General features: G+C 53.7%; 1 protein-coding gene and 2 non-coding genes across 16 annotated transcripts; all 3 read right to left on the reverse strand.

The window, feature by feature from the left end:
• Positions 1-1,243: 1,243 nt before the first annotated feature.
• Positions 1,244-26,344, reverse strand: TNPO2 (transportin 2). 14 transcript variants are annotated; one of them, XM_054464142.2, is made up of 26 exons: positions 26,110-26,344; positions 25,609-25,706; positions 23,237-23,348; positions 21,611-21,686; positions 21,378-21,527; positions 17,921-18,027; positions 17,693-17,826; positions 17,531-17,612; positions 17,335-17,457; positions 17,094-17,212; positions 13,924-13,984; positions 13,667-13,832; positions 13,003-13,155; positions 8,627-8,852; positions 8,252-8,423; positions 7,737-7,823; positions 7,547-7,654; positions 7,295-7,453; positions 5,761-5,848; positions 5,475-5,573; positions 4,866-4,961; positions 4,116-4,191; positions 3,796-3,895; positions 3,642-3,716; positions 3,396-3,497; positions 1,244-3,287 (listed from the first exon to the last, which is right to left on the reverse strand). In XM_054464142.2, exons 3-26 carry the CDS (start codon positions 23,333-23,335, stop codon positions 3,204-3,206), a joined length of 2,742 nt encoding a protein of 913 aa, XP_054320117.2. In that variant the 5' UTR covers positions 23,336-23,348; positions 25,609-25,706; positions 26,110-26,344; the 3' UTR covers positions 1,244-3,203. The 14 variants fall into 14 exon arrangements, with proteins under 14 accessions (XP_054320117.2, XP_063513980.1, XP_063513982.1 ...); XM_063657910.1 differs by having other exon boundaries at positions 3,370-3,497; positions 4,116-4,221; positions 26,114-26,332; XM_063657912.1 differs by having other exon boundaries at positions 3,370-3,497; positions 4,116-4,221; positions 25,609-25,704; positions 26,110-26,332.
• LOC129021252 (small nucleolar RNA ZL2) lies at positions 5,643-5,719 on the reverse strand. The gene has a single exon (XR_008495986.1). It is a non-coding gene; the product is annotated as a small nucleolar RNA ZL2 (small nucleolar RNA).
• Positions 8,506-8,575, reverse strand: LOC129021239 (small nucleolar RNA SNORD41). The gene has a single exon (XR_008495975.1). It is a non-coding gene; the product is annotated as a small nucleolar RNA SNORD41 (small nucleolar RNA).
• Positions 26,345-26,744: the final 400 nt, after the last annotated feature.

Below are 26,744 nucleotides of genomic sequence, written 5' to 3' on the forward strand. Positions count from 1 at the left end.
CTACTAAAAATACAAAGAATTGGCCGGGCGTGGTGGCAGGCACCTGTAATCTCAGCTGCTCGAGAGGCTGAGGCAGGAGAATCACTTGAGCCTGGGAGGCAGAGGTTGCAGTAAGCCGAGATGGCACCATTGCACTCCAGCTTGGGCAACAAGAACAAAACTCCATCTCAAACAAAAAAACTGCAGGTATTTACTGAAAGCCTCTTTTGAGCCAGGCAGCTAACCAATCCACGTAGGTCATCTGAGCAGTCCTTGCTGTTTCCTCTACTTGACACTCTTCTCTACCTGGCTCTGTTCAAACATCGTCTTCTCAGTGTGGCCTTTGCAGGTCACCCTACATAAGATTTCAACTGTTCCCCCACCATTCTCTCTGCCTTCCTGTTTTTCTCTATAGGATTTAGCACAGTTCCACTTTTTATAGTCTATCCTCTCACTAGAATGCAGGCCTTATTTGTTGAATATTGGATATGTGTCAGTATTTTTAAATTTTCCCACGTTGATCTTTGGGCCACACCAAGGTTGCAGTAAGATTTTATTTTGGCTGGGGGCGGTGGCCCACACCTGTAATCCCAGCACTTTGGGAGGCTAAAGCAGGTGGATTGCTTGAGCCCAGGAGTTCAAGACCAGCCTCGGCAACATAGCGAAAACCCCCTCTACAAAAAATACAAAAATTAGCCAGCATGGTGGCATGCACCTGTAGTCCCAGCTACTTGGGTGGCTGAGGTGGGAGGATTGCTTGAGCCAGGGAGGTTGAGGCTGCACTGAGCCATGATTACGCCACTGCACTCCAGCCTGGGTGAGGGAGCAAGATCCGGTCTCAAAAAAAACAAGATTTTATTCTGAAGATTGTGGGTTTTTTTTCCCCCACAGCAGAAACTACTTCCATTTGCCTGAGTAATTGTAACTAATATTAATTAAATTACCATCAGGCCTGGGGCTGGGCTGAGTCTTCTACGAAAACCCTGACCCAGGGTCAGCTGATGATAAGAGTGCGGCAAGGCCTCACCCCTTACCACTCGGTTTAGAGTACGGCAGAGGGGCATCTTGAACCTGGGCAGTGACACTAATGGCTCACTCTTAGTGAGTTGAAGTCCCAGAGAATGAGCTGCACATTTCATGTATGTTACAAATTTAATCTTCCATCTTTCCCATTCATCTATCTTCCCACTCTCAAGTATCCCCGGTGCCCCCGACATTTCTTCACCACCAAAGCCAAGGACACAGGAAGCCGCAGACTAAGGAGTTCACAAGAAACTGATCTTTACTCAACAAAGTTCTACACAAGTGGAATCTCACGCCACCTCGGCGCCAATCCCCAGCACAGCACAGTAACAAATGGACAGACCCGGGAGCCCGCAGGGGGAAGAGGGTGAGGAGGGAAAGAGGGACTGTGGCTCAAGGCCAGTCTGGGTCCACAGCCCTGGGTAGGGGAGAAGGTTGAGAAGCTGAAACTTCATTGTGCAAAAAATAACCAAAAATAAATTAAAAAATTAAATAGTTTTTTTTTTAAAAAAAAAAAAAAAAGGAAAACGAGAAGAACCAGGCTCCCCTTCCCTGAAGGTGTTTGTATCCCCCCATCTTGAGTAGCGGGGGGTTACCAATCCCATCAGATAGCCAATCCATCCACACACCCCAAGACCCAGCAGAGGATGCTCCAAAGAACTGGAATTACCATAAAATTAAAAGGTATTTTTAAAACTTTTTTTTTTTTTTAACAAATGGCTTCCAGAGACCTGCTCAAGTTTCATGGGGTGGGCGTGCAGGGACACCCAGCTAATTTATGGAATGTGTACTGAGTGCCCCTTGGAATAGAGGCAGGGCCTGACCCTGACTATGGAAAGACACAGGGCTCGGATGGAGGGTCTGGCGCCCAGGAGGGATGGATGGAGCAGGCCCCAGGATGCGAGACTCCAGTCAAACTCCAAAACACAAGGGGCTCCCCAAAGAAGTAGAAAGCAGGGAAGGAAAAAAAGGGAAAAAATGCTAAGGGGGTCTGCAGGGCCCAGTTTTCTGGCCAACTGGGAAGTAACTACACCCCCACCCTCTCTAGGGGAGCCCCTCCCACCTTGACCATGTTCCCAGACTATTCCAGAAGGTTCTCTAGAATTGCTGACCCAGTCTAGTAGGATCTCTGGGCTCACTGGGTACTATGATGAGCAGGAAGTCCCAGGGAGATGGAGTAGGGAACAGGGGACACACCACCTTTCCCTTCCACCAAGTCTTGGTTTTCCTTTTTGCTGGCAAAGCATAAACCTGTGTCCTCTGTCATCATCAATCAAATGCCCCTGCCCCAGCCCTTGAGTTAAAACTCGGGCCTGAAACGTGAGAAGGGGGCTTTCAGAAGCACAGAGAAATGGACTGCCCCTGAAGCTGCTTACAGAGAGAGATGCTAGGGGTAGGTGCCAGTAGCTCTGGCTACACCCAGCTCTCTTCAGGAAAAAGGTCCCAACCCAGTGTCTTCAAAAGCCACTGGAGCACACAGGAAGGAGAAACGGTGACCTCTGGCCAGCCCCAGCCACTCCAGTGGTTCTCACCCTGCAAGCTAGGCTAGGACAAGGACGGAGACACACCAGCTGAGGCTGCAACAAAGCTGGCAGGAAGTGTGTGGAGCGGGTCCCAAGCATGTGCGTGCTGACAGGGCGACTCCCAAGGTCACCATCCTCCTCCCCCCGCCCCGAGATCCCGCCTGAGGCCCCCCACCCACCCAGCCCTCCCCAGTCACCGCCAATTCCAGCAAAACAGCAGAAGCTTCTTAAACTCTAGATGCAGGTTACACGGAAGGCCTTACGGGTTAACTCAGGGGTTCACTAATTCTAGTCTCCATGCAGTCGGGGAAATAGTGGAGCGGCTGGCCCAGCCTCGCCGGTTATGGCACCCGCACATGCGTGTGGCCACGTGTGTCTGTGTGAGTGTACGCTCCCTACAAGGGCCCCCCCTCCTGACCTGCTCCTCCCTCACCTCCTCTGAAGCCGGATTCGGTCAGCTGTGTAATTCCTCCCTCCCATGTAGCTGGCCCAAGTGGGCTGCCAGAGATGACCCTATTACAGCCCAGGGGCCCCTGCCCACCAGAAGTCCCCCCCACCTCCCCGTTTATAGGATGAGCATGGTGGCCCCACCCACCTGCCAGGAGGGCAGGTGGACGGATGGACGGACGGACGGACGGACGGGGAAGGCATCTGGATTTGAGTCCCACTCACTCCTCCCTAACCCCCCTCAACCAGGGCACAGCGACTTCCGGATGCAGCGCACTCCCCAGTAATCCCTCCGACGACGACGCAGACAGAAACCTGCAGGGGGAGGAGGAAGGTCATGGCCTGGGACCTTTCGGCCCCCAAGACAGTGCTGACTTGCCAGCTGCAGTCTCCTCACCTGGCAGTCTCCATGATCACCTAGACCCCGTAGAAAGCCGCCAGCCTCTCCTTGAGCAGCGGCGGGAATTGCTCAGAGAACTGCTGCCAGTTATCTTCCCCAACTTGGTCTTTGAAGCCGTGGAGAATCTGTGGGGAGGGTGGTGGTGAGGGGTAGGCAGGGGCAGAACAAGGGGAGTGCGCCTCTTCCCCCATCCCCAGGCCCCATTGTTACCAGATGGTCTCAGCCCTGCCTGCTCCCAGAACTAGATCAGGGCCCAGTCAGAGCCTCACCTTATAAAACATGTCCCGAAGGTCATCCTTTGGGCTCACCCAGGAGGCTACAGCATCGCAGAAGAAAATAAAGTCCTGAAACGTGACGGATCCCAGGTGAGGGGCCGCCCGAGCCCAGCGCCCGCGCCTGCCCTCAGAGCCCAGCTGCCCCAACCTGCACAACGCCCCCCGGGTTGACACCGATCATCATGCAGATGCCGCGGAAGGCTGAGTCCTTCTCCTCGTTGTCCCTGATGTTCCTGAGGGACGTGCACCTGTGGGAAGGTGAGCAGCTGGAGGTCAGAGGGCAGGCAGGGCATGCGTCTGTGGAGGGCTGGGTCACTGGGGATCAGTGAGTGGGCCTGGGACATGCATCTGTGGGGGTGGGGCAGGGCAGGGGGTCAGTAGGCAGATGGGGCTGGAAGTGCACAGGCGAGGGAGGGGGTTGGGCCCGTCCCGCCCACCACACAGCAGGCTTGACACGTGGACACACACCAAGGCCGGATGAACTGCTGCAGCATGGGTGCCACCTCCTGGGGGCACACGTAGCCCAAGCGGCCGATGGTGATGGCTGGAATGGCAGAGGGACTCGTCAGGCGACCTGCAACCCCGAGCGGCCCCGGGACGGTACGTGGCAGGGCCTCTGGCACAAGGCACCAAGCCCCGCCCCATGAGCCCCAAGGGAATGGCTACTGCAGCCACCCTGGTCCCCCAGGCTTGGCCCAGCCAGGGGTCCTCCTCATCACACCTGAGTCTCTTCCCAGGTCTCTCTACATCTATCTTTCTTTCTTTCCTTTCCCTTTTCTTTCTTTCCGTTTTGTTTTGTTTTGTTTTTGAGATGGAGTCTTGCTCTGTTGCCCAGGCTGGAGTGCAGTGGCAACATCTTGGCTCACTGCAATCTGCCTCAGCCTCCTTAGTAGCTGGGATTGCAGGCACGTGCCATTACCCCTGGCTAATTTTTGTATTTTTTAGTAGAGATAGGGTTTCACCACGTTGGCCAGGCTAGTCTCGAACTCCTGACCTCAGGTGATCTGCCTCCCAAAGTGCTGAGATTACAGGCATGAGCCATTGCACCCAGCCTGAGGCTGCATCTTTCTTGGGGCTTCTCCCAGTGCCCCCTTCCAGGTACTTCCAGACACCTTCCTTGGTTCCTTGACAAGCCTCTTTCTGATGCCCTTCCCAGCCCAGAACCCCACCTCCAGAAGGCGGGCAGGGGTGCAGGCAGCAGCCGGGCCAGGTGCCCACCTGTGTTTTCCAGCAGTGTCTTGGGTGTGTTGGGTCGGTTAATGATCTCCACCAGGTTGTTGAGGACCATCTGCACATAAGGCTGCATCTCTGCCCCTGGGGGAGCACCCAATCAGAGCCCTGCACAGCCCCCGCCACCCACAGGGGGCCAGGGGGCCGCCCCACCTCACTCACCACTCGCCCCAGTTCCAACTAGAGACTGGCCAACCACTACCAGCGAGGAAACAAAAGACCTTCTCCGGCTAATCCCCACCCAGAATCCCTGGCCAACCAGGGACAGACCCACACCCTCCAAACATCAGAGGCTTCTCTAGAGTCGCAAAGGTGACAACACGCTGTCCAAGTCAAAGGAAAAAAAAAAAAGCCAAAGTCACCCAACCAATCCGAATGAGTCTTTTAGCCAACTACACAAAACGGTCCAATCAGAACAGCCCTCCTATCCCTCCTCTTTGGAGAAGCCAATCACAAATGACCTTTCTGCTTGGCTCCACCCCTGACGACCCCCCAGAGACTTCCCTTGAAGGAAGCTGTCAGTCAGAGCTAGGGTCCCACCCCCAGGTTGAGAACAGGCTAATGTGGGGAGCGTGTTGCCACTTGCAGGGCACTCACCCATCTGCATGCAGATTTCACCAATGGCCCAGGTGGCGTTGTTGCAGACGGAGATGAACTCTGGGTTCAGGTTGGTGCCCAGAATGGGCATGAACTCGGCTAGTGGGGAGAAACAGGGGTGCTGAGAAGGAGGGCCAGCCAGGGTAAGCTGCAGGACCTAGTCCAGCAGGCCCCATCAGACAGTACGAATACATCCCAATGTGGTCACAGTCATCCCCGGGTATTGCTCTCCATCACTTGAGGCCGGGGCTGGGGTCATGGGTTAGGGACAAGGCGAGTGTCGTACCGATACAGGGCTTGACATGGATGAAGCAGGCTTTGGTGAGGTCTCCCAGGAGGGCAAAGGAGCTCTGCCGGACCTCAGGCATCGAGTCCTAGGGATTCAAGAAAGATCAGTGTGGCTAGGCTCCCTTCCTCCTAACCAGGACAGCTCAGAGGGCACAGTCCCTGGTGCATGTCCAGCCTCTGCCACTTTCCAGTTCTAGGGCTCCCAGCTGTTCCTTAACCTCCCTAGCCTCCAGACCACATCTGCAGTGCCCCACTGCATTGGCAGTGCCCCAACGGTCATCCCTCAGTGTCCGTGGGGGATTCTTTCCAGGTCCCTGCAGATATAAAAATCCACGGATGTGCAAGTCCTTGATATAAAGTGGCATAGTGTTAGGGCCAGGCGCAGTGGCTCATGCCTGTAATCTCCAGCACTTTGGCAGGCCGAGGCAGGCAGATCACTTGAGGTCAGGAGTTTGAGACCAGCCTGGCCAACATGGCAAAACCCTGTCTTTACTAAAAATACAATAAAATTAGCCAGGCATAGTGGGACACGCGTGTAGTCCCAGCTTCTTGAGAGGCTGAGGCAGGAGAACTGCTTGAACCCTGGAGGTGGAGTTTGCAGTGAGCCGAGATCACACCATTGCACTCCAGCCTGGGTGACAGAGTGAGACTCTGTCTCAAAAAAAAGGTGGGGGGCGGTGGGTGCGGCATAGTGTTTGCATATGCACCTATGCACATTCTCCTGTACACTTACCATCATCTCTAAATCACTTATATCTAATACAATGTCAACAGTATGGGAATAGTTGTTATACTGTATTGTTTAGGGAATAACAAGAACAAACTTCTGTATGCGTTCAGTACAGATGTAATTTTTCCTCTGAGTATTTTCAATCTGAGGTTGCTTGAATCTTGGGATGTAGAACCCACAGATACGGAGAGCCAACTGCGCTGGGGCAGGGACTTGGGCTTTCACGTTTTCTATTTTCTTTCTTTCTTTCTTTCTTTTTTTGAAGACAGAGTCTCAGTTTATTGCCCAGGCTGGAGTGCAGTGACATGATCTCAGCTCACTGCAACCTCCGCCTCCTGGGTTCAGGCAATTCTCCTGCCTCAGCCTCCCAAGTAGCTGGGATTACAGGTGCCCGCCACCATACCCGACTAATTTTTGTATTTTCAGTAGAGACGGGATTTCACCGTGTTGGCCAGGCTAGTCTCAAACTCCTGACCTCAAGTGATTCACCCGCCACAGCCTCCCAAAGTGCTGGATTACAGGCATGAGCACCCGGCCTCATACTTTCTATTTTCAAAACTGTTTGCTTTTTAAAAAAATTTTTTTTTAATTTTAGAACTGGGGTTTCACTATGTTGCCCAGGCTGGTCTCAAACTCCTGGGCTCAAGCAATCCTCCTGCCTCGGCCTCCAGGATTACTCTTTAAAATAATTAGAACAGCGCCTTTTCCCTGATTTCCTTTGGGCACAACCAGGCCCTGACTCCCCACCAGGGGCAGCCCACGCAGGCTGCTGGGTGTCATCACTGTCCAGGTCCCCAGCCACCTGCATGCACTGGAACAGCAATGTCATGATGTTGCTGCGGGCCACCAGCTGCTCCACGTGACCACCCAGGCCCTCAGCCAGGCCGCTGAGCAGATCCAGTGCTACGATCATGAAGTCCTTGTCGGGAGCCTCATACTGCTCGGGGTGCTGGGTGTACATCTAGACACAGATGGGGACAGGGGCACGGGTGAGTGGAGCAGCCCCGAGGCAGGCCAATGCAGAAACACAGGTGACGGGCCTAGGGGTGCTCACCATGGCCTGAGCCAGTGTCTTCTGCACAAGGGTGACGCAGCGCTGGTAGACGGGCTCACAATAAGGCAGGAAGCCACTCTGCAGGGCGGTGGCCACCGATGACAGACACTGGCAGGGAGGAAGGCAGGTGGGGAGAACTCAGGCGGGGTGGGCAGGACGGGCTTCGGGTGAGGGGCAGGAGCCCACTCACCTCCAGCAGGGGGAAGAGGTCCTTGTCTTCGTCCTTGAGCTCATTCCACTTCTGGATCAGTGGGGGCATCAGCTTCTGGATGTATTCCTGGAGAGGGAGCACGAAATTGGCGCTCCCTGGGTCGGGGTGGCAGACTGTGACTCAGGCACCTGTTGCCCGAGTGATGAGGCCTGAGTGCCTCACCGTGGCTCATAGGACCCTGAAAGGCCTGCCATCCGGCCAGACCTCGAGGCCTTCATTCTTGTCACCTGTCCAAGCACTGCCCTCCCCACCCCACCCCCCTGGGAGCGTAGGTCACCGCCTCCTGGTTCCCGAAGCACAGCACTTACCACGCTGTCTCATAACTGTCTTTCTCCCCCACTAGACTGGGAGCAGGGCGAGGGCGGGGCCGGGTCTGTCTGTCTGCCTGTTGAGGTCACGGCCACATCCCTGGCGTGCAACACGGGGTTGCCACCAGGTCACTGGATGCCCAGGGGCACGGGGATCGGGAGGCGGGAGCCGCTCTGGGGTCTTACCGGCTGGTTGAGGTGGTGGCCTACAGAGTCGGCCAGGGTGCCAATGGCGTCGTAGAGGATGAGCAGGTTCTTGTGCTGGTATTTCCCAAAGGCAAAGACAAGGGTGTCCAGGATGTAGCTGAGGTAGGGCACCAGCTCCGTGCAGGCCTCTTCCTCCAGGGTGGCAAAAGCACTGGCGGGAGGGAGGATGAGGCGGGGGGCTCAGTGGACCATGGCAGGTGACACTGGGCCATGGGCAGTGGGGGAGGGCAACTCAGGATCAGCCAGTACGAATACAAGATAAATCAGTTCCACATCAACAGTCACAGGTGTCATCACTTCCCAGAGGGTGGCTGGGGGAGAGTGGGGGCTGTGGGATCAGGGGTCCAGGGTCACCTGCAGGCCGCCTCCTGCACCCTCTTGTTGCCATCCAGGATGCGTTTGAGCAGCTCTGTCATCAGGGGCTTGAGGTGCATGTCGGGTGGCTGGCTGACCACCCAGTGGGCATAGCGGCTCAGTGTCCAGCAGGCAATGGAGCGGACCAAGGCCTTCTTATCCGACAGGCACTGGATCAGGTGCGGGATCAGCTCGGGCAGGTAGGGCACCATGCCCTGCATGCAGCCTACAAGGAAAGGGAACCAAGAGGGGGCAGTTTGATTGGGCCCCAGGAGCAAGCTGGGCCCAGCCACACCCACCCCATGGAGAGAAGAGTCAGCCGCACACAACATATAGAGAAACTGAGGCTTAGAGGTTAAATCACTGGCCCAGACTCATTTCACAGAGCCAGGTAAAGGCAGGCACAGGAGGGGAAACAGCAGAAGCCTCTCATCCCAAAGCCCCGGGTTATCTTTATTTTTTTTTTGGAGGAAGAGTCTCCCTCTGTCGCCCAGGCTGGGGTGCAGTGGTATGATCATGGCTCACTGCAACCTTCACCTCCTGGTTCAAACAATTCTCTTGCCTCAGCCTCCCAAGTAGCTGGGATTACAGGCCCCTGCCACAATGCCCGGGGAATTTTTTATATTTTTAGTAGAGACAGGGTTTTACCATGTTGACCAGGATGGTCTCAGTCTCCTGACCTCATGATCCACCCACCCTGGCCTCCCAAAGTGCTGGGATTACAGACGTGAGCCACCGCGCCCAGCCAAAGAGCCCCGTGTTATTGTGTTAATTCAATTCATGCGTTAACTGAATTCATGTGTGAATTCAAAATTGGCTCCGTTACATAGTGAGTGGGGTTTTATGGGGCAGCAGTGACCCAAATGGAATAAAAGCACTTTGCATTTGAAACTGTTTTTTTTTTTTTGAGACGGAGTCTTGCTCTGTCGCCCAGGCTGCAGTGCAATGACGCGATCTTGGCTCACTGCAGGCTCCACCCCTCAGGGTTCACGCCATTCTCCTGCCTCAGCCTCCCGAGTAGCTGGGACTACAGGCGCCCGCCACCATGCCCGGCTAATTTTTTGTATTTTTAGTAGAGACAGGGTTTCACCGTGTTAGCCAGGATGGTCTCGATCTCCTGACTTCGTGATCCGCCCGCCTCGGCCTCCCAAAGTGCTGGGATTACAGGCGTGAGCCAATGCGCCCGGCCGAAACTGTTCTTAAGATGTTTGTTTTCTTTTTCTTTTTTTTTTTTTTTGAGATGGAGTCTTGCTCTGTTGCCCAGGCTAGAGTGCAATGGTGTGATCTGGGCTCACTGCAGCCTCTGCCTCCTGGGTTGAAGTGATTTCCTGCCTAAGCCTCCCAAGTAGCTGGGATTACAGGCGCCCGCCACCATACCTGACTAATTTTTGTATTTTTAGTAGAGATGGGGTTTCACCATGTTGGCTAGACTGGTCTTAAAATCCCAACCTCACATGATCCCACCTCAGCCTCCCAGAGTGCTGCGATTACAGGTGTCCAGCCGTTTGTGATTTTTCTATTTCTCCTTATTTTTGTTTAATTTTTTAATTTATTATTATTATTATTTTTTGAGACGGAGTCTTGCTCTATTGCCCAAGCTGAAGTACAGTTGCACAATCTTGGCACACTGCAACCTCCGCCTCCCGGATTCAAGCAATTTTCCTGCCTCAACCTCTCGAGTAGCTGGGATTACAGGTGTGGGCCACCACGCGTGGCTAATTTTTCGTATTTTTAGTAGAGACGAGGTTTCGCCGTGTTAGCCAGGCTGGTCTCGAACTCCTGACCTTAGTTGATTCACCCGCCTCGGCCTCCCAAAGTGCTGGGATTACAGGCATGAGCCACTGTGCCCAGCCATTTTAAAAAAATTTTTAATGTTTTCTTTGAGACAGAGTCTCACTCTGTCCCCCAAGGAGGAGTGCAGTGGTGTGATCTCCACTCACTGCAACCTCTGCCTCCCAGGTTCAAGTGATTCTCGTGCCTCAGCCTCCCAATAGCTAGGACTACAAGTATGCACCACCATGCCTGGTTAATTTTTGTATTTTTAGCAGAGATGGGGTTTTGCCATGTTGGCCATGCTGGTCTTGAACCCCCTGACATCAGGTGATATACCCGCCTTGGCCTCCCAGAGTGCTGGGATTACAGGCTTGAGCCACCACACCCAGCTTTTTTTTTTTTTTTTTTTTTTTTTAAAGATCACGAACACTGCTCTTTTATTTAAAGAGAACAAAGATAATAGCACATCCCCCAATAATCCAAGACACAAGATCTATGTTTACCAGTTTGAGCTCAACTCCTATAGATCTTTTTACCATAAACATGTAATACAGGCCGGGTGTGGTGGCTCATGCCTGTAATCCCAGCACTCTGGGAAGCTGAGGTGGATGGATCACCTGAGGTCAGGAGTTCGAAACCAGCTTGACCAACATGGTGAAAGAAACCCCGTCTCTGCTAAAAATACAAAAAATCAGCCGGGTGTGGTGGTGGACTCCTGTAATTCCAACTACTTGGGGGGCTGAGGCAGGAGAATCTCTGGAACTCGGAAGGCAGAGGTTGCAGTGAGTGAAGATTGTGCCATTGCACTCCAGCCTGGGCAGTAAGAGCAAAACTCCGTCTCACAAAAAAAAAAAAAAAGAAATTGGCCAGGCCTGGTGGTGAATTCCTGTAATCCCAAGCTACTCTGGAGGCTGAGGCAGGAGAATTGCTTGAACCCGGGAGGCAGAATGTTGTTGCAGTGAGCCAAGATCACACCACTGCACTCCAGCCTGGGCGATAAGAGCGAGACTCCATCTCAAAAACAAAAGAAAAATAGAGGCCAGGCGCAGTGGCTGGCTGGGCAAGGTGGCTCACACCTGTAATCCCAGCACTTTGGGAGGCCAAGGAAGGCAGATCATGAGGTCAGGAGATTGAGACCATCCTGGCCAATGTAGTGAAACCCTGTCTCTACTAAAAATACAAAAAAATTAGCTGGGTGTGGTGGCAGGCACCTGTAGTCCCAGCTACTCAGGAGGCTGAGGCAGGAGAATCACTTGAACCTGGGAGGTGGAGGTTGCAGTGAGCCGAGATTGTGCCACTGCACCCCAGCCTGGCGAGAAAGCAAGACACAGTCTCAAATAAATAAATAAATAAATAAATAAATAAATAACACAGCTTATGTAATCTATTAACATATGTAAATGTGTTGTGTGATATATACCCTATTAACATGAGATATGAGATACATTAAACACATATCACATGTCGAAACATTTCTTTAGACAATTTTTTTTTGAGATAGGGTCTTACTCTGTTCTCCATGCTGGAACGCAGTGGCGCAATCATGGCTCACTGCAGCCTCGACCTCTCACCTCAGCCTCCCAATTAGTTGGGACTACAGGCACTTACCACCACGCCAGCTAATTTTATCAGGTTCTTTTTTTTTGGTAGATATGAGGTCTCACTATATTGCCCAGGCTGGTCTTGAACACCTGGGCTCAAACGATCTGCCTGCCTCAGCTTCCCAAATTGCTAGGATTACAGGCATGAGCCACCACACCTGGCCTTTTTAACAAATTTTTTGTAGAAAGAGGGTTTCCCTATGTTGCCCAGGCTGGTCTCGGACTCCTGGGCTAAAGCAGTTGTCCTGCTTCAGCCTCCTGAGTAGCTGGGATTACAGGCGTGCACCACAGTAACTAGACAAATTTTAGACAAATTTTGAAAGCTTACAAGGTTGAAGGTTTTTGCTGCCATGCCTGAAATTTTTGGCACAGGTCTGGATGCTGAGGCAATGGTATATCATGCCTCCAACGGACTCACAAAGCCCTCCTGTAACAAGTTTTATGTCCCATCGGGACCATGGGAGCCTGAAAACCCCACCGATTACAAGATACCAGGTTGAATTTGATGAAATACCACCTACCACGGGTTACTACTAACTCTGGCAGGCCAGCCTGGCAGCCAGGAACAGGTTTAAGGCCCAGACACACCCTGGGTGACTGTAAGGAAGTGCAATCAATCTTTCTGTACCTCAGTTTCCCCATCGTTGAAACTGGGATCTAGCACCCACCTCATCAGGTGGTGATGAGGGCCAAGGATGTTTGTCTACGTAAGTGCACGAGGCAAGCATGCAGCTGTGCCTGCTGTTATTATCACTGTTGCTGTAATTATGCTTACAACATGAAAGAACTGCGTGCCTGCGAGAATGAACAAGAGGCCTTGCACTGTGGGGCTCCAGGGGTTCCTTTCAGGCCCAAAAACCAAGGGGAGAATTGAGATCTCAGAGCTGTTTGGAGTGGGGTGAGTAGGCCTCCAGGGAGAACTGAGGCATCGGTGTGGCCAGTAATGTGGGCCAGCCCTACAGTCTCATGCCAGCACAGGGCTCAGAGATCAGGCGTACTCACCTTCAGCAATGGCGCCGAGCACCAGGATGCCCGACTCCTTGACCACCCACTCAGGGTGGAAGAGGAGGCCTTTGAGTAGCGGGAGTAGGTGGGGCAGCAGTTCCTCCCGGAAGACATTGGCGAGGACGTCCAGTGCAGCCGCTGAGCACTTCCCTGGGGAAGGGGGGACAATGGGGAGGCTCAGGGCAGCCCCTCAGGCAGGAGGCCGACCCTCCTTGACTGCACTCCCAGGATCAGAGATCATGATCAGAATCTTCACGATCAGCTTTTGTTGTTTTTTTGAGACGGAGTCTCACTTTTTCGCCCAGGCCGGAGTGCAGTGGCGCTATCTCGGCTCACTGCAAGCTCCGCCTCCCGGGTTCATGCCATTCTCCTGCCTCAGCCTCCGAGTAGCTGGGACTACAGGCGCCTGCCACCATGCCTGGCTAATTTTTTGTATTTTTAGTAGAGACGGGGTTTCACTGTGTTAGCCAGGATGGTCTCAATCTCCTGACCTCATGATCCGCCCACCTCAAGCCTTCCAAAGTCCTGGGATTACAGGCGTGAGCCACTGCGCCCGGCCACGATCAGCTTCTAATCAGCTTCTGCCTCAGCTTCTAGTCACCTCCCAAGAGGGAGTCCAGGGTTTGCCACCCCACCCGCACCCCCAGGCAGGGGCACACACTCAAATTCCAGTCGGACAGAGCATCATCATCATCGTCATCCTCCGCATCCTCGGAGCCATCAGGCCGCTCAGCCTCGTGGGGCAGTGTGACCGTGCGTGACTTGTGGAAACGTGGCTTGATGTCCTGCTCACTGTCGGGGACGGCCTCATCCTCCTCCACATCCCCCTGGGGGACAGGCAGACTGTTAAGTACTTTGGGGACCACAGCCACGACACCCACACCCATGCCCACCCATGCTGGGTGGGCCCTGCCTGACCTTGAGCAGGATGATGTCAATTTCCGAGTACTTCATCCCATTCACCAAGATGGGGATCAACCTGCACAGAGAGGGGCTGTTTATGGGGATGCAGGGGCCGTAGCAAAAGTTGGGGGGAGGCACAGCTTGGGGAGGAGGCAAACAGGTGCCAACGGTGACCAGCCCCCCAATCAGCCACAGAGCAGACCCTGCAGGGCATGATGGTACTGCTAGGTGCAAATCGATCCATTTCCCTCTGGGGAATTATCGGAATCTAGTCTCTGCCGCTATGATTAGGATATAAATGATACCACTCCTGCCTCCACAGAAAGGTTTTTTTTTTTTTTTTTTAGAAGCAGGGTCTAACCCTATCACCCAGGCTGGAGTGCACTGGTGCGATCACAGCTCACCACAGCCTCACACTCCTGGGCTCATGCAATCCTCCTGCCTCAGCTTCCCAAAGTACTAGGATTACAGGCGTGAGCCATGTCACTCAGCCTTCAGGAAAGCTCTTGACCCAGGCCTGGCCACTCAGTGAATTACAGACCCCTGAATACACTGAAAATCTTGGTATGGTGCCTGCTCCCTAGCACAACATTAAGGCAGGGACGTGTGGTCCTATTCCTGGCAACTTTCCTGAGATAGGGCAGAGACTAGCCAGGGTAGGGGAGCAAACACACTAGACAGCCAGCCCCTCAGCTGCAGCCCAGAGTTGTAAGTGACAGAGCCTTCATCACCTGCTCATCTAGGTCTCATCACTCCCCAGGAGCCGTCCGCCCAGCCTAGACTGTTATCAATAATAATTTGGGGCTGGGCACGGGGGCCACATCTGTCATTATAGCACTTTGGGAGACCAATGCAGGAGGACTGCCTGAGCCCATAAGTTTGAGACCAATCGGGACAATATAGTGAGACCTCACCTCTAATGAATAATAAATAAATAAATAAATAAAAATACAATATGCTGGGCACGGTGACTCACGCCTGTAATCCTAGCACTTTGGGAAGCCAAAGTGGGCAGAACACAAGGTCAGGAGTTCGAGACCAGCCTGGCCAACATGGTGAAAACCCGTCTCTACTAAAAATAAAAAAAATTGGCCTGGCACGGTGGCTCATGCCTGTAATCCCAGCACTTTGGTGGGCTGAGACGGGCGGATCACAAGGTCAGGAGATCAAGACCATCCTGGCTAACGCAGCGAAACCACGTCTCTACTAAAAATACAAAAAATCAGCTGGGCTTGGTGGCGCTCGCCTGTAGTCTCAGCTACTTGGGAGGCTGAGGCAGGAGAATCGCTTGAACCTGGGAGGCGGAGGTTGCAGTAAGTGCAGATGGCGCCACCGCACTCCAGCCTGGGTGACAGAGCGAGACTTCATCTCCAAATATATAAATAAAAAAAATTAAAATTAAAATTAAAAAAAATTAGCCCAGCGTGGTGGCACGCATCTGTAATCCCAGCTACTTGGGAGGCTGAGGCAGGAGAATCACTTGAACCCGGGAGGTGGAGGTTGCAGTGAGCCAAGATCGCGCCACTGCACTCCAGCCTGGGTGACAGAGCGAGACTTCATCTCCAAATAAATAAATAAGTAAAAATTAAAATTAAAATTAAAAAAAATTAGCCCAGCGTGGTGGCACGCATCTGTAATCCAAGCTACTTTGGGAGGCTGAGGCAGGAGAATCACTTGAACCCGGGAGGTGGAGGTTGCAGTGCGCCAAGATTGCGCCACTGCACTCCAGCCTGGGCCACAGAGTGAGACTCTCTGTCTCAAATAAATAAATAAATAAATAAATAAATAAATAAAATAAGGCCAGGCGTGGTGGTTCATGGCCGTAATCCCAGCACTTTGGGAGGCCGAGGCAGGTGGATCACGAGCTTAGGAGTTCGACACCGGCCTAACCAACATGGTGAAACCCTGTCTCTACTAAAAATACAAAAATTAGCTGAGCATGGTGGCAGTCACCTGTAATCCCAGCTACTCAGGAGGCTGAGGCAGGAGAATCGCTTGAACCCGAGAGGTGGAGGTTGCAGTAAGCCGAGATTGTGCCACTGCACTCCAGCCTGGGCAGCAGAGTGAGACTCCATCTCAAAAACAAAAATTTGAAAATAATAATAATAATGACTTGGGGGCTGGGTGCAGTGGCTCGCACCTGTAATCTCAACACTTTAGGAGACCAAGACAGGAGGACTGCTTGAGGTCAGGGATTCGAGACCAGCCCAAGCAACTTAGCAAGACCTCATCTCTACTAAAACTTAGAAAAGATTAGCTGGGTGTGGTGGGATGTGCCTGTAATCCCAGCTACTAGGGAGGCTGAGGTAGGAGGATTGCTTCAGCTGGGAGGTCAAGGCTGCAGTGAGCCATGATTATGCCACTCCACTGCAGCCTGGATGACAGAGCAAAACTTTGTCTCAAAATAAAAGGGAAAACAATGATTTGGAGAGAGGCAAGCAATCCAAGTTTGTCAAGGAGGGTCAGTTTTAGGACTTTTGTTGGAAACACTGGTCGAAAATTTCTTCACTCTAAAGTTCCTAAGCTGGAAGGGCACAGAAGGCTACAGCACTACCCAGAGGGAAGGTTGTGCCTAAGAATGAAGCCAACACAAGGGAAGCAGATCTGAGACCACACAGATGCCTTTCACATCCTTTGAGCTCCTGGATACAGCCATACCTAAAGCCTTTGTTGATTTTTCTTTTTTTTTTTTTTTAAGATGGAGTCTTGCTCTGTCACCCAGGCTGGAGTGCAGTGGCGCGACCTTGGCTCACTGCAACCTCAGCCTCCTGGGTTCAAGTGATTCTCCTGCCTCACCCTCCCGAGCAGCTGGGACTACAAGTGCAGGCCACCACGCCCAGCTAATTTTTCGTATTTTTAGTAGAAACGGGGTTTCACTGTGTTAGCCAGGCTGATCTCGATCTCCCGACCTCGTGATCTGCCCGCCTCGGCCTCCCAAAGTGCTAGGATTACAGGCGTCAGCCACCACGCGTGGCCATTGATTTTTCATTTCTTTCCACCTATCAGTTACCTAATTTTGAAGTCTTCAAAAAGTGGCATTCTTACCACTTACACATAAATATATACTGACTTTAAACTGACAAGGATGTGGACTGAGAGAAGCACAGCAGGTGACCAGAAGGGAAGGCAGAGGCATAGCAAGGGGTCGAAGCTGGGGTGGGACAGTGGGCAGCAGCAGCACTCACTGGACCAGATGGGAGGCCAGGACTTCCTTGCAGATGGGCTGCTCGGCCAGCGTCAGCCAGAACTCACAGGCCTCAAGGGCAACGTTCTCATCATGGTCCTGGGTCCTCTGCAACATGTACTGTGGTAGGGGGGAGAAGCTGAGGCCTGGCCTGGCTGGGGGTGGCTCCCTGACCCCTGCCAGCGGCCCCCCTGCCACCGGCCCCCTGCCTGCCCGCCTGGGCTGGCCTCAATCATGCACACCTGGATGATGCTGTGCATGTGGGGGATGAGCCTGTCGATCCGCACTTCCAGAAGCATCACCAGGGCGCGGCACACATTCTTCCGCACCTCGGGGTCATCATCCACGGCCAGGGCAAATAGGTGCTGCAGGGAGGAACAGGGTCAGCTGTAGGGGCCATCAGTCCTCGCCCTGCCCACCCCCAGCCCAGTGGCCCACCTCGATGAAGGTGTCAATATTGTCCATCAGTGCCTGGGCCCGGTCCATGATGAACTGGTTCACGCAGGCGATGGCGTGGGACCTGGCGGGGAGCAGACACGTAGGTCACCCTGACCCTGCCCACTCCAGGCTCTCCGGAAGCCCCCAGGGAGCTGCACCCACCGGATCTTGGGACTGCAGTGCTTGAAGAACTGCAGGAACTTGGGGATCATGATGTTGAGGGGCCTGTTGAGGGCGTCACTGTCCAGAAGCTCTGATGAGTCTTCGCAGATCTTCTGCAGGGCTCCAAAGGCTCCCTGAGTGCAGAGGGGCAGAGAGAAAAAGGTGGGTGGTGGGTGGTGGTCCCAGCCCCCCAGTACCCACTCTGGCCATCCATAGCTTCTCGCCTACCTCACAAGTGTTGTAATCCTCCGAGTTAAGCAGGTTGCAGAGCTGGGGCAGCAGCTCAGGCCACATCTGCAGCTCACCCTTGGAAGCGATGGTGGTGATGAGAATGCCTGGGGCGGCCGGGAAAGGACGCTGCCTGAGGCTGGGCGGGGGCTGCCCAGCACCTCCCCCTCCCACTGGGCACCCCCAGTGCTGCCTTTCTGTTCCCTAGCCCATGTATGCTCTCCACATTCTCCCTCCTTTTTTTTTTTTTTTTTTAAGAGATAGAGTTAGCTCTGTTGCCCAGGCTGGATTGCTGTGGCACAATCAATAGTCCACAGCAGCCTCAAACTCCTGGCCTCAAGCCATCTTCCCGTCTCAGCCTCGTAAGTAGCTGGGACTGCAGGCACATGCCACCATGCCCAACTAATTTTTAAAATTGTTTGTAGAGATGGGATCTCACTATGTTGCCCAGGCTGGCCTAAAACTCCTGGCCTCAAGCAATCCTCCTGCCTCGGCCTCCAAAAACACTGAGATTACAGGCGTGAGCCACCACTCCTGGCCTCAAGCAATCCTCCTGCCTCGGCCTCCAAAAACACTGAGATTACAGGCGTGAGCCACCACTCCTGGCCTTGACATAGGTAGAAGGGTACTCCTTGACTCAGTAAGCACCCTGAGCCTTACTGTGAGTCAACTCTGTTCCAGGGCCTGAGGCACAGCACAGAGCAAAATACAAAATCCTCACCCTTGGGAGCTGGAAGCAAGCTATGAAGTAAAGATAAATTAGCAAAAAAAACTGGGAGGGGCCGTGCATGGGCGGCTCATGCCTGTAATCCCAGCACTTTGGGGGACCGAGGTGGGTGGATCACTTGAGGTCAGGAGTTCGAGACCAGCCTGGCCAACGTGGTGAAACCCCGTCTCTACTAAAAATACAAAAATTAGCTTGGCGTGGTGGGGGGGCACCAGTAATCCCAGCTACTCGGGAGGCCGAGGCAGGAGAATCACTTGAACCCGGGAGGCAGAGGTTGCAGTGAGCAGAGATCACACCACAGCATTCCAGCCTGGGACGGAGCAAGACTCCATTTCAAAAACAAAAACAAAAAACTGGGAGGGGCCACATGCCAAGGACTAAAGGGGGAAATACAGCAGAAAAGATGGTGAGAAAGGGCTGTAGGTGAAGATAGCAACTTTAAATTGGGTGGCCAGAGCAGGCCTCATTGAGGTGACATCTTGATATCTGAGCCAAGACCTGAAGGAGGTGAAGGAGGCGAGGGAGGAATCATCCAGGTTTCTGGGGAAAGGGCATCTGAGGCAGGGGACTCTATGGTGCAAAGGCCTGGCGTAAGGACAGGCATGATGAGAGAGGGAAAGGAGGTAAGGGCAGGAAGGTGGCAGGGATGCTTGTACTGCCTATTAGACATCCAGGAGTTACGTACAGCAGGCATCTGAGGTGCCAGGACAGTGCACATATCTGGTGACAGAGCTGGATATGAGTTCTGTTAAGTGCAGAGATAGTATTTGCTGCCACGAGATGGCAGTGTTTCCCAAGGGTGGAAACTGTCAATGAGAGAAAGGTGCTCCCTGCAGTGGGTAGGTACACAGTGAGGACTGTGGAACCTTAGCCACATCCCCTCACTCTGTGTGCCTCAGTGCTTCCAGCCCTCAGAAGACATAAAGAAAACCAGCCTCCTAACTAAGGTTATCAGTGGGTTTCTTTTTCTCTCTCTTTTTTTTTTTTTTTTTTGAGATGGATTCTCACTCTGTAGTCCAGGCTGGAGGGCAGTGGCGCAATCTTGGCTCACTGCAACCTCCATCTCCCGAGTTCAGGTAATTCTCCTGCCTCAGCCTCCGAAGTAGCTGGGATTACAGGTGCCCGCTGCCACACTCAGCAAATTTTTGTATTTTTAGTAGAGATAGAGTTTCACCATGTTGGCCAGGCTGGTCTTGAACTCCTGACCTAAAGTGATCCACCCGCCTCAGCCTCCCAAGGTGCTGGGATTAGAGGCGTGAACCACCGCGCTCAGCCTGGATCAGTAAGTTTCAATGACTTAGCAAAGAGCCTGGCACATAGAATGAGCTCAGGAAGTCCAGATCCTACTTCTGGCCTGGGAGGGGGTTTTTGCGGGACTAAAAGTTACTTTTTATTTTTGAGATGGAATCTCAGTCTGTTGCCCAGGATGCAGTACAGTAGCATTATCTTGGCTCACTGCAACCTCTGCCTCCCGGGCTCAAGCGATTCTCCTGCCTCAGCCTCTCGAGTAGCTGGGATTACAGGTGCCCACCAGCTGTAATTCCCAACTAATTTTTTGTATTTTCAGTAGAAACGGAGTTTCACCATGTAGGCCAGGCTAGTCTCCAACTCCTGATCTCAAGTGATCCGCCTGCCTTGGCCTCCCAAAGTGCTAGGACTATAGGCGTGAGTTACCACACCCAGCCAAAAGTCATTTTTTTTATTTTTATTTTATTTAGTTTTTTTTGAGACGAAGTCTTGCTCTGTTGCCCAGGCTGGAGTGTAGTGCCGCAATCTCGGCTCACTGCAAACTCTGCCTCCTGGGTTCAAGCAATTCTCCTGCCTCAGCCTCCTGAGTAGCTGAGATTATAGATGTTCACCACCACGCCCAGCTAATTTTTTTTTTTTTTGAGACGGAGTCTCGCTGTATTGCCAGGCTGGAGTGCAGTGGCGCCATGTCACCTCACTGTAACCTCCAACTCCTGGGTTCAAGTGATTCTCCTGCCTCAGCCTCCCGAGTAGCTGGGACCACAGGCGAATGCCACCACGCCCAGCTAATTTTTTGTATTTTTAGTAGAGATGGGGTTTCACCATGTTGGCCAGGATGGTCTCAATTTCCTGACCTTGTGATCCGCCCACCTCGGCCTCCCAAAATGCTGGGATTACAGGCGTGAGCCACCATGCCTGGCCAGCTAAGTTTTTTGTATTTTAAGTAGAGACAGGGTTTCACCATGTTGGCCAGGCTGATATTGAACTCAACCTCTGGTGATTTGCCTACGCTGACCTCCCAAAGTTGCTGGGATTACAGGCATGAGCCAATTCTTAGTCATCTTTCTGTAACTTCCTCAGGCCACCTTCCAAGAGTCAGAAAAGGCTCTGCTGAAAACCTAATTCCGTTGCACCTGAAACAAAACCTGCATTATTTTGACTTCTATACCTTTAGCACTCAGCCCAAGGCCGAACACAAAACTCTAGATGTTGCATGACTGTCTCAGAGGCAAGAAGGACTGTTTCAGGAGGGAGTGGTTCCAGAGCGTGGCCCTGCAATGCCTCAGCTGTTTCTGACTTCTGCTGCTTACCCAGACAGGTCCCTTAATAGCTCAGCGCCTCAGCTTCCTCATCTATCAAATGGCAATAGTAATAGTACTACCATAGAGGGTGCCGGAGCATTCCATGAAGCATTACACTTAACATGCTGAGAAGTGAGAGTTCAGTGTGTCCTCAGAGGCCAACCCCCGCTGCCCCTCTCACCAATGGTGGCTCGGATGAGCGAGGAGGCGTCGCCAATGTTGTTGAGACACTCCTGTTTGATGAAGTCTGCCACAGGGGGTGGGAAGCTCTGATAGTGTGCCTTCACATTGTTCTTGAGGATGAGGCCACTGAGAGAGCGCGTTGGCTCATCTGGGAGGAGGAAGGCTGAGGTTCAGGGGCCCACGGGGGAGAAAGCAGGGTCCCGATCGCATGGAAGGGAGCAGAGGGCGTACCTTCTGACTTGAGTCTGGTCAGGACGAAAATCAGGTAGTTGTTGAAGTCAGGAAACTGATTGAGTTGTTTGAGTTTCTGCCAGGCTGTTAAGGGTCTTGGAAGACAGAGGCCTTCCCCCAGCCAGGCCCCCTCACTATGTACCTGACACTATCTCTGACCACTGGGACCAGGCTGCCAGCTCCTGGGGGATCCCGCTCCCTAATAAGCCCACAATGACACAGAGCACCTCAGACACGTCAAATTCATATAAGGGGCCGGGCGCGGTGGCCTACACCTGTAATCCCAGCACTTTTTGGGAGGCCAAGGCGGGCGGATCACAAGGTCAGGAGTTCGAGACTAGCCTGGCCAGCATGGTGAAACCCCATCTCTACTAAACATACAAGAAAATTATCTGGGCATGATGTGTGCATGCCTCTATTCCCAGCTACTTGGGAGGCTGATGCAGAAGAATTGCTTGAACCCAGCAGGTGAAGGTTGCAGTGAGCCAAGATTGCACCTCTGCACTCCAGTCTGGGCGACAGAGCAAGACTCCATCTCAAAAAAAAAAAAATCATACAAGGAGTTGGGTGGAAATGTCTGGGTTTCCCATCCACTCCTGAAGACGCAGCCAGAGCAGGAGAGGGAAGGAGAATCCCACTCCTCTTAAAGTGGCAGCTACTAGTCAGCTCTCCCCACTAACAGGCCATGATGCCTATTTTTTTTTTTTTTAAAGAGGGAATCCAAATTTTGGGGTGAGTCATGCTCATGGTTTAAATATTTGTTTATTTATTTATTTATTTTCAGACAGAGTCTCACTCTGTCACTTAGGCTGGAGTGCAGTGGCACGATCTCAGCTCACTGCAACCTCCGCCTCCCAGGTTCAAGTGATTCTCCTGCCTCAGCCTCCCGATTAGCTGAGATTACAGGCTTCTGCCACCACATCTGGCTTAATTTTTGTATTTTTAGTAGAGACAGGGTTTCTCCATGTTGGCCAGGCTGGTCTCAAAACTCCTGACCTCAGGTGATCCGTCCGCCTCGGCCTCCCAAACTGCTGGGATTACAGGTGTGAGCCACCGCGCCTGGCCTATATATCTTTTCTTTGAGACAGGGTCTGGCTCTGTCGCCCAGGGTGGCTGGAGTACAGTGGCACAATCTCAGCTCACCACAACCTCTACCTCCTGGGCTCTAGCCATCCTCCCACCTCAACCTCCCAAGTAGCTGGGACTACATGTGCATGCCACCACACCCAGCTATTTTTTGTATTTTTTTGTAGAGATGGGGTCTCCCTATATTGCCCAAGCTGGTCTCAAACTCCTGGGCTCAAGCGATCTACCTGCCTCGGCCTACCAAAGTGCTCCAATTACAGGCATGAGCCACCCCGTTGGGCCAGGGCCTACTTTAATAGTTAATGGAGTAGATGCTAGCGTTCGATTAACATTAGGAATTTTCATCATTTTCTATAACAATCCCCGCAGCTCTGGAAATGGGACCCAGGAATTGTAATCCTTCTCTGTCCAGGGCAGATCCTCCGCACAGCAGAAAAAATCTGGGGACTAGGGGAGTCAGTCCCTCTCTTTCTCTCTCTGGCCTTTGGAAACTGCACACATCTACCCGGTTCCCCCAGCCCCGGAAGGAAGGAAGGATACATCCTGCACGATGCGCTGAGTGGCTGTGTTGGGCGACTGTGAGTCTTTGAGCAGCTGCAGGACCTGCTGCAGGCCCTGCTCGTCTGGCTGCCAGTCCATGGCGCAAGGCAAGCTGCGGAGGTAGGGGCCGGGGTCAGCGCTGGGTCTCTGGGGCTCCGTGTGAGACCCAGGTGGAGCCCCTGAGGCCGCGGTGGCCGCATGACGACGGGAACGCCCTCGGCGGACCGGCGGAGGCCTCCGATCCACGCCCGCCCAAGTGCGGGGTCCCCGCCAGCTGCGCCATCCTCGGCCGCGCAGTCGCGGGCTCGGGAGCGCGGGAGGGGGGAGGTGGAAACGGGCCACAGGTGGCGGCGGCGGGGCCCGGCGGATCCTCATGGGACCCAGCGAAGAGCCCTCGTCCCAGGGTGGCCCATGCCGCCGACCCCGGCTCCGAGTCCGAAGGCTTCCACCTCCCTCGCAGCGGCTGGGCGAGGGCCCAGCCGCCTCCACATCCAGGGGCCCCGCCCCAGACCGTGATAGCGCCCCGGCCCCCGTGGTCTCTTCCGTGCAGGCACAGTCCCTCAAGAGTCCCCTTCCCCCGACACTCGGCCCTTAACCTCTGCCAGATCCCAGAGGCCTCCTGCCCTAGTCCAATTTCTGAGCTTCCCCAGATGCACCGTCCCAAGACGATCGTCCTGATCTCTCCTGTCCCCTGTTCCTGCCCTTCAAGCTCAGTGGATGCCAGATATCCCCCTCTGTGGCCTAGCCAAATTCTAAGGATTCCTCTTAATCAGGCCCAAAGCAGTCCCCAGGTAGGTCTCTGCTGCCTCTTCGAATGGGAGCCAGCCAAGCCCGGCCAACCCACTATAGGAGCCCCCTGGACGGATCCCAGTCGCCTTCCCCAATCAGGTCTGGCCAAGCCTCTCCCTGAAATCCCCTCCGACCCTGTCAGCAGTAACCCCTGCTGACGGATCTCTGTTGCCTCTCCCAGTCAAGTTCGGCCGAGCCCCCCACCACCTCGTGTCAGTAACCCCCTGGTCCGATCCTTGCAGCCTCCCCCAGTTCGGCCTGGGTAAACACCCCCTGGGGCATTCCCCTCAACGGATCCCAGCAACGCCTCGAAGTCAGATCCAGGAAAACCCTCTAGGCCGAAGTCTGACGCCCCTCCCCGTCAGGACCCAACGAGCTCCCCTCCCCCCTCCCCGCTCAACTTTTCAGTGCGGCCTCCCCCAATCAGACCCAACCAAGCCCCACCGAAACAGGCCCCTACACACACCCGATCCTCGCGACGTCCCCCAATCAGGCCCCAAGCAGTCCCCAGACGCTTCCCCCAATCAGATCCCCTCCAGCCCGACCCCAGCAGTCCCACTGGCCCTCTTCTTGCGGAGCCCCGACATGGCCTGGCTCCGAGGCCCCACCCCCTAAGCTCTGCTCGGTTCCCCCCTCCCCCGCCCGGCCCGTTCTAGCTGCCAGGAGGATCGGGCCCAACCGGGTTCCCGGCCTTTCCCGGTCGGGCGCGGCCCCGACGCCCGGGCCGCGCGCGGCGCAGGCCCGGTGCCCGGCGGGGGTCGACGCAAGCCGGGGCCAAGAGGGTCGGGCTCTGAGTGAGGCCCACTTACCCGGCCCCGGGCAGCAGCGGCGGCAACTCGCGCTGCGGCTTCTCCGGAGACTCGCGCGGAAGGAGGGAGCCAAAGAGAGAGAATTAAAAAAAAAAAAAAAAAAAAAAAAAGAAAGAAAGAAAAAAAAAAAGAAAAACGCGGCCGTAGGTGAGCCGCCGCGGCTCCCGTACTCCGTTCAAACTGGTCCCGCCGAGCCAATCGGAAGGTTCAACCTTCACACGTGCCCTGGCACTTGGGTAACCCGGGCTGAGACAAGGCCCGGTCACGTGACCAAAGAGTTGCCGTTTCTTTGGCCTCTCTAGCCAGCCGGTCCTCCTAGTGTCTCGTTTTCCCAGCATCTTACACTGACCTGACCGCAAGCTCTTTAGCTGGAGCCAGGAGTTTGGTAGCGCGTGGGGACTTTCTGTGTGTGATGGATCCAGGAACCCCTCGGCCAGAGCCAGCGCCCTCCTTGTCACCTTCCTCCACTAAAAATTGAAATGTGCCTCCCTTCCCCCATCCAGAGGTACTTGGGAGGAGTACGCTGTGTGTGCGCAAGGAAAGAGCTGAGCGTGGTCTTTATACCCCAGAGACAAAGGAAAGAAAGCAGGACAAAGTAAGTGCCTGAGACAAGCCGGGTTCCTACAGAAGCCTCTGCCACTTTTTGCATTATTTTCCAGTACTGTTTGATAGTTTTTACAAGGAGATGAAAAAGCCACAAGGATATAAATTTTTGAATAAAACAAAATGAACTAATAAAATAAACTTTTAACCACGCCTAATCCCTTTCCCTACCTGAAGTTGAATGAGGTAGAACAGCGCAGGAAATTCTGGCAAGGGCAGGGTCATGAAGTTGCGACGTCTGAAGACAGTAGGGCACCGTTTTTCCTTCTCTTGAGAGAGGAGCAGATGGTAAAAAGCTGGAGACCCTGTAGCGTCTTGGTTTCCCCTCCCTGCCCTGCTGATAACAAAGTAGGAGACCTCCTGCCACTTGAAGCCTCAGTTTCCCCACTTGTCAAATGGGTATAAGAGCAGTTCGCGCGATTAGAGATCATCCAAGTTAAGCATGACCTGGCCAGCTCTAAATTGTTCCTTAAAAACGTGGCTTTACCCTCCAAGGCTCAAGGCTGTTCTTTTACTGTATTCAGCCCCTCCCTAAGCCGATATTTAATGAATTCACCGGCTCTAATCCCAAAGAACAACCCACCCTGCCCTGAGGAACTTTTTGACCCTCGAGAGAGGCACAGGTCAATTTTTGCCCCTGCCTGAAGGAGGGGAACAGCTATCTCAACCCACTTGCCGTAGGCAAAGTCAGTCCCGGCTCCGTTCATTCATGAAAAGCGAGTCCCGGGCCTCCAAGGTTAGGGAAGTGTCGGCAGGCGCTTAACTCCACTCGGAGAATCTCGGAAGACACCCTAAAGGAGCAGTTGGGATTCCGAGGTAGCCAGTTCCGCTGGACTGAAACCTGGGCTAAGAAACACGTGCAGAAAGCCGCCACCAAGGCATGCGTAAAGGCCTCCCTCTCCCCCACCCTCCGATAAGCCCTGGAACTACAAATCCCGTCCTGCCATGCGCCAGGGTCGCCGCGCTTTGGGGTTTTGGCTGAGAATCAAATTGGCAGGAGGGTCTCTAGACCAACCGAGGTGCATGGGGAGCAGAAGAGTGAGACTGGGGAGCTGGGGCTGGATTTGGGGGTTCCTGGGGCGGGTGTGAACGATAAGAGCGTTCTGGTCCAATTTGGGGGCTGCCCCAGATAAAGATAAGATGGGGAGCGAGTTTGGGATGCAGGAGACAATTTGTTAAGGTTCACCTCCTTCATATAATATGGCAAATTTTCAGCGGCCCTCCGCAAGCCTTGGGGCAGAACAAAGTAGCCCCTGCTGCATGTGTGGTCCACATTGTTGGTCCTTGTGTGGTCACGGAATTTTTTC

This window comes from Pongo pygmaeus, chromosome 20 (assembly GCF_028885625.2).
Source record: "Pongo pygmaeus isolate AG05252 chromosome 20, NHGRI_mPonPyg2-v2.0_pri, whole genome shotgun sequence".
In the NCBI taxonomy this organism is placed as follows: Eukaryota; Metazoa; Chordata; class Mammalia; order Primates; family Hominidae; genus Pongo; species Pongo pygmaeus.